Source organism: Phyllobates terribilis, unplaced genomic scaffold (genome assembly GCF_046119375.1).
Source record: "Phyllobates terribilis strain yellow unplaced genomic scaffold, ASM4611937v1 Scaffold_3976__1_contigs__length_67030, whole genome shotgun sequence".
NCBI lineage: Eukaryota > Metazoa > Chordata > Amphibia > Anura > Dendrobatidae > Phyllobates > Phyllobates terribilis.
Genome location: NW_027366728.1, coordinates 30257 through 41293, shown reverse-complemented (window position 1 = coordinate 41293; position 11037 = coordinate 30257). Strand labels below are relative to the sequence as shown.

Here is an 11037-nt window from a genome sequence, read left to right as displayed (position 1 = left end):
ATTCTCTCTGTTTGTAATAACTAGAGTGAATGCAACAGTACTCTATTTATACACAACCCTTAAGCTAAACCTCTAACTTAATTCGTGTAACAAACAAAGACTAAGCACAATGCCACCTCATAAATCCGTGTGCCTTGATCACTTCACCAGAATAAATCAATGGCCTGGAGTGATTTGGTTTTGTTCTTCATGTGTTGATCCACGCCACGTAAGCAATCCGTGTGCTTTTAGCTCTAACAAATTTCAGCCAAGCTGGCGATCCCTGGAGTAGCGTCCCAAAGAGTGAGTAAGTTCTTCTCGCACCTTCCTGTGCACGCAACTTTCACTCTCCCGCTTTACCAGCCTTCTTAGCGTGTGGCGTTTGTTCTTCTGCGCTCTGGCACACCCTAAGCTTTGGTGGAACCTCGTGGTCAACCTTTCTTCTTCTTCATTCAAGTGCGTCTCTACGCCCTTGAAGCTCGATCACTCTCACTTCTTGGTCTTGAATGGATTTATTAAACACCGTTTGCGAAACTTACTTTCTCCGCTTGGTGTTAAGCGCGACTGAGACCAGTCAAGCGCATCTCTAAGTGACTTAAGCGCATCCTTAAAGATACGGCGATAACCTGGAAGGCTTAAAAACACTAAGAGATTAAACATATTAGTTTGTTATCATCAAAACAAAGAGAAATAGATTAAGCTTTAATAAGACGATTAAAACTCAACTAACAATTTCCCCCTTTTGATGATGACAAACTGTAAACAGGTAAGCTCATGAATACTTTCTTAAGTGACTAAAATGAAGACAATAATATCAATTTAATCAAGTATTCAGATTCGGAATTGGATCAAAGTATCTTACCAAGTACTTAACCATACCAGTTTTCAATTCCCCTGAATTCAGCACGATCTCATACTTCCCCCTTATCAAAGAAGAATGTACCTGTGTTTTCCCCCTTTTGACATCATCGAAAAAAAAAATTCAAAGCAGAGTCATACAGTAAGAAAAATAGTAGAGTGCGCTTGCTAGCTAAGACGTCAGACAAAGCTAGATAGAGGACACTAAGCAACTTAAGTAGAGAACAGTCATGTTAGTGAAGCTCTCAGAGATATAAAAGTCATAAACATACTTCATTAATTTTTTTGCAAGAACTGCCACAAGAGTAGGGAAGGAACCTTAACAAGCTAATTCACAAAATCATTTAACAAAGCAGAAAGAGAAAAGAAAGTCAGCAAATGCGCTTACAAGCGCAACCATCACTACAGCTTACAAGCTACCACCCTTATCAGCATCGAACTTCTCCTGTACCATCTTCACCATTGTAGACATCAGCTCAACCATTTCCCGGAGATACTTTTCAACCCTGTCCTGATGAGCTTCCATTGATGCCACTAACACTGATAAATCAGCAGAACTGGAAGAGGCTCGAGCGCGCGGACTCAACTCAGAGCGCGAGCTAGAAGGAAGCTTCTCTTCAGTATTAGGTAAGAGAATGGCAACAATTGCATCGGTAGTAAGAAATGTGGAGCAGGCATAGTCAGGGAGAGAAGTATCGTACAAACCGTTTGACTGCAAAATTGCCCAGAAAATAAAAGGCGAAGCGGTGGAGTACTGCACCCTAGATGGCGAGTTATTGGAGGAACCCAAGTACTCTCTTTCGGATCCAGGGTTGAATCACCATTTAGCAGGGCTACTAGGACTTGGGTCTCTATGCTCTATACTCTTTAATCGTATTCCACTCCTTTTTGGACAAACTGGTAAAACAGCAGTAGCTACAGGACCGCTCAAGCGGAATCCGAATACGACTTTCGGCATTTACCCGGATTTCGTTCTCTCACTATCAGTTGAGAAGGTAGAAGCTATTCTATCTAATTTTTTTTATCGATAGTTTCCAGCTTGTATTTTACTAATTCAGTCGAGGCTTACACAATCTATTTAAAGGAGCAATACCAACCCGCTCAATAGAACGAATATGCAACGTCAAGCCGTTCCGCTTTCGCATTCTGAGAAGTGCATTGTTGTGATGGGGCACAGAAGGGAGACAAGACGGCGATGCATTGCCGTTAGAAATCAGGATATTGGGGTTCTCCAGGAGGTCAGGCAAGACAGAAGGAGGAACCAGCTAGCTAGCCAAGTTGTTGTTCTCTAGTAGTGGTGGAGCAAGTCAGAAAGATTGAGAAATAGAACCATCTGATTTGATTCGTTCTCAATAGCCTAAAAAATTCCAATATACATAATTATTAAGAATAGCTCCTGCCATCCTCATTTGATTCTATTTCGTTAGGGGCCAGTTGTATTCTAGTTCTTATTTATAGTGACAATTATATGTCTCATCAAATGTATTCTCATTTAGTGTAAGTCGTATTGGGAGTCTCAAATTCAAGATCTTCTGCTGCACGGATTTCTTGGGAAACGAAGTCAAAATATGGTTTTTATGGGAGGTTTAAAAAAACACGTGCCAACCAAACAGCAGCTCATCATCAGCCAATCAAGCACGGAGCATTTTGCAGATTAGATGTGGGAAAGGCAATGGACCAGATGTAGCAGCGCGACATAACACCAGATGACTCATCATCAGCTGAGCGGTATTGACAACTTGATTGGAGATAACGGCAGCCATAATACAGCAGTCAACGATTGTCACCTTTTCACGGTCATAGTCACGAGGCGTGATATTGGTGATGATGAAATGATGCAGAAGGCGCTTGGCTGGTCGGAGCATGTCAACTGTGAGCGCACCTTTAGGCACATTAGAACCGAAAACAACCTTTTTGAGCGCAGTTGCACCGGCCGGCCAGTTCTTCTTATAGAGCCTTCCAAAGACACTGGACTGCTCAGTTAAGCCAATAGCCTTGGCGAGATCCTTTACGCGAAAACACTCCTTGGAATTGCCGCGCCAGGTGAAGCCAACTGAATTGTACTCAGGATTCGGAGCTTGATACTCCAAGGTTGCATAGAACTGATACACCATTGCTTCATTGCAGCGAGCGGGCTCAGTCTCAAGCGTGTCCCAACCTTGTGGCAAAGCGCGAGACGTGTGAAGAGTCTTGAAGCCCGGATAGGAGATCAGTGGTAACAATCTCTGGGAACAAGAATGAGTGTTTCTGTACACCTGTAGGAATAGGAGGAAAATCAGTAACTCCCATTACCTTGGTGCGCTTTGACCTGGTTGAAGCGCCAGTTGGTTTCTGTTCCGGTGGAGGAGAATCATGCTCAGAGCCATCGGATGACTCTATGTCCTCTGAAGGAGGTGGAGGAGGAGCTGCAGCCTTGCGCTTCTTACCTTTGCGGCGAAGCGCATCACTCTAGCAGTCCGGTCGCTGAGACTAAAGTGGAAGAGGCGAATCGACACCAGGTCTAGGCAAGAGCTGAAACTCTCCATCATCTTCGGAATCGGAGGGAATACTGGCGAGGAGCTCTTTTGGAGAAGTTAGAGATTGCGCTCCGGGCCTAACCTTGGAGCCAGGCCGAGAAGGAGTTTCAATACTAAGCGCACTTTTACCTTTTGCCGGAGTGGTGTGCGAAGTCTCAGTTGTAGCTCTTCCAAGCTCCTTTACTGGGTCGTATCCAGCAAATTCGAGATCGGCTGCAAACTGCGTTTGATCCACCTTGGGATCATGAGAAAATAAGGGTTGTAGAGGGCTGTCTGGATTTGGAGCTGTGGGTTCAGGGTCGTCATGGATGGTAAGATCAATAGGGTCAGAGTGTGAGGCAGGCTTTGTAGTGGGGGAATCTGGGTGTTTTGTAGGTGATGTGACTTCATGAGAGGCAGGTGGGTTTTGGGGGTGAAGGCTCAGTATGTGTAGAGGATGAGGCCTTGGTCATGGCGTGGACAAGTGATTCAACTTTGGCACGGGTAGCCGGGTCAAGCTCACTTAGAACTTTGTCCATGGTAACCGGATGTATGAGAATGGAAAGTGAGAGGAGTAGAAGAAAGATAGAGGTAGATGGGAGAAGGTAAGGTAAAAGTGGTGAGACAAGTACCTGGTATATATAGCACAACCATCAAGACTGAGCCGCTTCAAAGCTCCAATCAAAATCAAACTCAGAAAATTAGCCATTAGTCTCTCCAACGGTCCAATAAAAATCCGGAAACCTGCGCTAGGCCTGCACGTAGCCCTCAACGGTCAAAAAAGTAGCCGTTGCACTTGGAAAAGAGCCGTTACATCACAAAAGCGGCAGGCTGATTTGACAAATAGCCGTTACTTCAAAGTTAAGCAAACCCAACTCGGAAGGAAATCCACCCAGATGCGCTGCAAAGCGTGATAAACTGCAACACTGAAATGCGCTAGAACCTGAAGCGCAAGCTGAACCACCTCTGAAAAATAATATTGAAGAAGCACAACACTGATTGAGAGGAGTAGAGGTAAGAGCGTGATGTCCAGTTCAATTCTCAAACTGAAATGTAAAGCAATTCATGAATAGGAAGATGCACATTTCATATAGGGGACATTAGAGCATTCAATCACTCAAGTTGATGTGGAAGTATGTGCATATACATGTAGTATGGTAATTGGGCTTTATGTCACCAAATGAATACTTCTCTAATGTAGAGCTCAATAAGGACGAGAGAAGCGTTACATCTAGTCAGGCTAAGGACACCTATGCAATGGATCATTTATTAGGCATGTAATATGGGTAGAAGACGATCACCATTGTCACGTTTTTGGCAAAGAAGAGCATGCATGGACTAGGATTATATCAAATCGAGCCAAACAAGTCAGACAAATTCAATACTAATTCATTTCAATGAACAACTATAAAGCATGAAAGACTCAAAGCTATCAAGCGCAAGCGACCATAGTTCGTACCTTGATACTAAGCTCGCTAGTTCTAGTCAAATAGAAGAATACTTACAATTCCATTGCCTCAAAGCTAATGGAGTCGTATAAGGCCAAGCTGAACCCTGAGGTTTAAGAATACCTGATGATTAAGCGCCTTAGTGAAGATATCTGCCAATTGCCCTTCTGAAGATACGTGAATAAGCTCAATATTCTTGCGCTCCACAAGATCACGCAGAAAGTGATGCCTTACATCAATGTGCTTCGTTCTTGTATGATGTACAGGGTTCTTCGACACACATATTGCGCTGGTATTATCACAAAAGATAGATATAGTGTCAAGAGTAATACCGTAGTCAACGAGTTGTTGCTTTATCCACAGTACTTGAGCGCAACATTGCGCTGCAGCTATGTACTCTGCCTCTGTCGTTGAAAGCGCAGTACAATTTTGTTTCTTGGATCCCCAGGAGACTAAGCAAGGGCCAAGGAACTGTGCCATACCACTAGTGCTCTTTCTATCAGCCAAGTAACCTGCATAATCTGCATCGGTATAGCCAACAAGAGAAAGACCGCCCCCTTTGGAATACCAAAGGCAAAGATCATCAGACCCTTTCAAATACCTGAAGATGCGCTTTACATGAGAAAGGTGAGAAGCGCGAGGATCTGACTGTGATCGAGCGCATACACTAACGGCAAAAACAATATCAGGACGTGAAGCAGTTAAATACATTAGAGAACCTATCATACCTCGATACATGGTTTCATCTACCTTCTCAGCCATTAAATCTTTGTCCAGTTTTGTAGTGGTTGAGAGGGGAGTAGGGCAAGGTTTGGAGTTCTCCATTTGATACTTCTTAAGGAGCTCTTTGATGTATTTCTGCTGGTGAATCTCAATGCCTTCATCCATTTGGTTTACCTACTTGAGCTCACCAATCATGCTCATACTGAACTTGAGGCTCATGGTGTTCTTAAAGTCTTCTACAAGCTGCAAGTTAGTAGAACCAAATATAATATCATCAACGTAAATTTGAACAATGAGAATATCACCTTATGAAGAGGGTTTTGTCCACCAAACCTCTCTTGTAGTCATTTGCCAACAAGTTCTTATATAGACAGTCATACCAAGAGCGAGGAGCTTGCTTCATTCCATAGAGCGCTTTGTCTAGAAAGTACATGTGGTCTGGATAAGCTGGATCTTCAAATCCTGGTGGTTGCTTGACATAGACCTCCTCATTAAGCTTACCATTGAGGAAGGCTGTCTTCACATCCATTTGAAATAGCTTGAATCCTTTGTGCGCTGCGTAGGCTATCAACAGTCGAATTGCCTCAAGTCGAGCTACTGGTGCGTACGTTTCATCGAAGTCAATGCCCTCTTGTTGAAGCGCAACTTGTATGGACTTGGGTTCCTGTAAAGAAACAAAAGCACTACAAGAAAGCAGATTACGAACGTTAGAGCGAGTCTGGGTACCTTTTTCATACTGAGATATGATCGCAGAAACTGGATGTGAGTTCATTTGTTGATAATCGCGCACGGTGATCTCTGTATTGTCTGGTAGCTTCATCGTTGTGGTTTTGGACAAGCTTTCACTACCACCAGAAAGGCCACTGGGTCCCGCTTGAGGACTTCCATGTTGCGCTTCACCATTGCTAGGTCCCGCTTGAGAGCTAGAAGGAGGAGCAGAAGTAACAGAGGGAGTTACCTGACCTGGAGAAAGAGGTGAAGGAGGAGCTAGAACTTCAATAGATGGTCCACTTCCATGATCTTCAATAGAGCTCTGATACCAATTGTAGAAAACACGTGTATTTGATCAGCTATTTTTCACTGTCACTAAGGTTCATTAAGCCTTAGTTGCGCTTAACAAGAATTCAATTGCGCTTTGAAGACTTGGGATGCGCTTAACCTATGAAGAACTATTAGTAATGAGCTTACTAAAGTCCTTAAGTGCGGAAGAGGTTAGACAGACAATTGAGCGCGCTTTAAGTTGTTAAAGCGCACTTATATTTGCACACACAAGAATTTCCAAACGGTGAGAACCCTAAGTCACTATCTGACTCGGGATAAAACTCACCACTACACTTGTATTGATTAAGAAAAGGATTACAATCTCTCGCTTCAACACTTTGAAGCTCACTCGTAAAATCTCTCTTTACAATACTTGGAATTCAGCTCTGAAGAACAAATGAAGGCACTCTCTGATTACAAACCAGTATATCTCTTAAGCTCTCTCTAGCTTCCTATATTCTCTCTGTTTGTAATAACTAGAGTGAATGCAACAGTACTCTATTTATACACAACCCTTAAGCTAAACCTCTAACTTAATTCGTGTAACAAACAAAGACTAAGCACAATGCCACCTCATCAATCTGTGTGCCTTGATCACTTCACCAGAATAAATCAACGGCCTGGAGTGATTTGGTTTTGTTCTTCATGTGTTGATCCACGCCACGTAAGCAATCCGTGTGCTTTTAGCTCTAACAAACTTCAGCCACACTGGCGATCCCTGGAGTAGCATCCCAACGAGTGAGTAAGTTCTTCTCGCACCTTCCTGTGCACGCAACTTGCACTCTCCCGCTTTACCAGCCTTCTTAGCGTGTTGCCGTTTGTTCTTCTACGCTCTGGCACACCCTAAGCTTTGGTGGAACCTCGTGGTCAACCTTCTTCTTCTTCATTCGAGCGCGTCTCTACGCCCTTGAAGCTCGATCACTCTCACTTCTTGGTCTTGAATGGATTTATGAAACACCGTTTGCGAAACTTACTTTCTCCGCTTGGTGTTAAGCGCGACTGAGACCAGTCAAGCGCATCTCTAAGTGACTTAAGCGCATCCTTAAAGATATGGAAATAACCTGGAAGGCTTAAAAACACTAAGAGATTAAACATATTAGTTTGTTATCATCAAAACAAAGAGAAATAGATTAAGCTTTAATAAGACGATTAAAACTCAACTAACAGATTCCAAGATTGAGATCATCATTATTGTTGGACGGCATGGTTCTGGAACTTCTTTTCTTGCTCTGATACCAATATCAGGATCGGTGATGGTATTACATAGGTACATTGATGAGCCTTTGTACCTTCATTGTGGAAGATGTCAATTAAATACGTTAAAATTCTCGAAACCGTGAGAACCTTTGGTAATCTCCTACCTAGGAGAAAACTCACATACTCTTATTATTAAGCAAATGATTACAAGTAGGATTGAATAAAAAATTCCTATTATGCACACTCTAGACTATCTTCCTTACTCTAACAAGGTTTCATAATCTCTCAAGAGTAGTTCAACAACGCTTTGCTAACGATCTCACTTTTCACACATATGAATCACGCATATACAAATGAACACACTCAAGTATATATAGACAAACCAAGTTGGGCTTTCACTAAACCTAATCACATTTGGTGGCCCTATTAAACTCTAGTGCCAACTCATCCGAATCTCAACACTCATATTATAAATAGTATTAGCCGACAGGAAACGCTTAGGGTATTCTACTCTAAATATCTTGTGCGCTAACCACTTGATTCATTCCTTGAATGTCTTACGCGTGCGTATCGTCCTCACAACTTTTGGCGCTCACCATCTTTCATCATCCGGAAGCTCGTCTTTCCATTTTGGTCACTGGGTACGGCGTCCCATTAGCTTGACTTCTCATCTCTTCTTCGTGGTGCTAAAGTATATTTGACCCACTAAGATAACCTGCAATGTCTGGATCAACTTGAAATATTAGTAGTAGATTTGTTTACAATCATTAAAATAAGAGAAAACAATGGGAAGGAACTATGTAGGGACAAATCCTGAAGTTTATATTCCTAACACAAGGTACCGGGCTCCTTGTTTTTTAGGCTCCCTACTACCGACTAAGAATCGTCCGCTTTAGGATGAGAACTGAGAGGGGAGGAAAGTTGCTCGACGTCGATTGGCTCTTTGTCTAGGGATGAGGTGTGTTCTGAAGAGCCGGTCATGGTGGTATCCGCGATTGATAATGAGGGATTAGTAGTAACGGAAAGGGATTGAGAAGAAGAGGAGGAGGATTCTATTTGCGGAACGCTCGAGCATAGAAAGGTCTTCTTCTGAGAGGGAGAAAGATTTGTTTAAGGCCATTAAAGTTTATGAAGAGAATGGAAGTCTTAGCAGATATTAATAAGGAAATTCTCGAGTTATGAAGGCAAGAAGGCAGTGGAGAATCTTGAACAACTTGTTTCCTTATATAAGCACTAGAGTTTCTTCAAAAACGCAGAACAAAAATGGTCGTTGATGATGTAGTTTCCATAATAGAGTTGTTTTGAAGAAAAAACATGCCGAAATTGTAGAGTAGGGCAACTGTGTAGATCAGTCTTCTTCCAAAGATAACCTTTGTCACACAAGGAGACTATGAACCAACTACAACCCAATCAAATCAACCGAATTCAATCATAAAACGTATGTAGATAACTCATAATTTCCTCGGGAACTAGTGAATTCTGCATAAAAGTAGTCTTTAAGAACAACAAAACACTGTTCTATTCGCATAGTAATCTCCTCATAGCCTTACCATTTGTTAGTGTACTACAGACAGGGATGGCATAGGCACATTTTGTGTAAAGAACAATGTTGTTATAGTAATGAAGAGTACATACCCATGTTATAATCAAGGTAGGATATTTTGTCACCGCAAATTTGATTCTCATATGTGTACTAAAGGGGTTCTTAGGGAATCAAGACCATGTAGCCAGGATTAGAGACGACTTAGTACACAATCACTATTTCGTCTTATAATGTCAGGATAAAAATATGATCAGATTGTCGACTTTTCAGCTAACAAAGGAAGACTCTAATATACAATCAACTCAAAATACACACATTTATAGCCAAGAATTATAGTATGATTTAGGAGTAATATTACATGACATGCGAGGTCTTCATAAAGAACAATTCAATCCAGTACAAGTCAAGAGAATACGACAAATGAATAGGTCTAGAAAATCAAGAGAACTAGATAACACAAACACACTCAATCCAGAGGGATTAGTACAACAAGCAATCTTAGATTCTCACAGGTATCTCTATTCAAGGCTTTAGTGAATATATCGGCAATTTTGTCCTAAATTCTACAATGATCTAGAACAATGTTCTCTTTCTCAACATGATCTCTAATAAAATGATTTCTTATATCAATACGTTTGGTTCTAGAATGATGCACATGATTCTTTTGACATATTAATAGCACTTGTATTATCACAAAGAATATGAACAGAACCAGAAGTCATACCAAAATATCTAAGTTGTCGCTTGAGCCAAAGGAGTTGAGAACAGCATGTCGTGGTAGCAACGTATTCAGCTTTAGTTGTAGACAAGGAAACGTTGTTCTGTTTATTTAATACCCAAGAAACAAGACATGCACCAAGGAATTGAGCCATCCCAGAGGTGCTTTTCCTATCAACAAAAAATCCATCGTAATCTGCATCAGTGTAACCAAGGAGACTAATTGAATAACCCTTAGGATACCATAGAGCAAGAGAATCTATTCCCTTAAGGTATCTAAAGATTCTCTTCACAACAACAAGGTGAGATTCTCTTGGATCGGATTGAAACCTTGCACAAAGACATACAGAGAACACAATGTCTAGCCTACTTGTTGTTATATACATGAGAGAACTTGTCATACGTCGATAGAACTTCTCTTAAACCTCGTTCCATGTAGGATCTGGTCCTAGATGTGTTTCTAGAGAGATTGGGGTGTTTATTGACTTGCAGTTCTCCATCTTGCACTTCCTTAGGATTTCCTTCAAGTACTTTTGTTGATGAATTTGGGCTTCCTCCTTCTTCTGATAGATGTGAAGCCCTAAGAATAACGACAATTCTCCTATTATACTCATCTTGAACTCTCTACTAATAAGCTCCTTGAAGCTTTCTATGAGAGACAAGTTAGTGGAACCAAAGATAATGTCATGTACATATACCTAAACCACTGAGATGCTTCCGTTCTTATTCAGAAGGAACGGTGTTTTGTCCGTCTGATCCCTCTTGTATCCATTCTTGAGAAGGAAATATTCAATACATTCATACCAGGCTCTTGGAGCTTGTTTGAGACCATAGAGAGCTTTGTGTAGTTTGTAGACATCGTCTGGATTGGAGGAGTCCTCGAAATCGGGAGGTTGCTTGACATAGACTTTTCCATTGATTTTTCCATTAAGGAATGTCGTTTTTTACATCCATTTAATATAGTGAAACCTTTATGAGATGCTTATGCAATGAGGAGTCTAATGGCTCAAGGCGAGCAAAAAGAGCAAAAGTTTCA

The 11037-nt window shown here is 41.6% G+C and overlaps 2 protein-coding genes across 2 annotated transcripts; both read right to left on the bottom strand.

The window, feature by feature from the left end:
* Positions 1 to 4855: 4855 nt before the first annotated feature.
* Positions 4856 to 5518, bottom strand: LOC141248740 (uncharacterized). Its single transcript, XM_073669427.1, has one exon. The coding sequence runs from the start codon at positions 5516 to 5518 to the stop codon at positions 4856 to 4858; it is 663 nt and encodes a 220-aa protein (XP_073525528.1).
* Positions 5519 to 9925: 4407 nt separating this feature from the next.
* LOC141248739 (uncharacterized) lies at positions 9926 to 10402 on the bottom strand. The gene has a single exon (XM_073669426.1). It carries the CDS (start codon positions 10400 to 10402, stop codon positions 9926 to 9928), a length of 477 nt encoding a protein of 158 aa, XP_073525527.1.
* Positions 10403 to 11037: the final 635 nt, after the last annotated feature.

Coding starts and splice junctions, on each gene's coding strand:
- LOC141248740 (XM_073669427.1), bottom strand. CDS start 5,518: ATGTATCGAGGTATGATAGGTTCTCTAATGTATTTAACTGCTTCACGT.
- LOC141248739 (XM_073669426.1), bottom strand. CDS start 10,402: ATGACAAGTTCTCTCATGTATATAACAACAAGTAGGCTAGACATTGTG.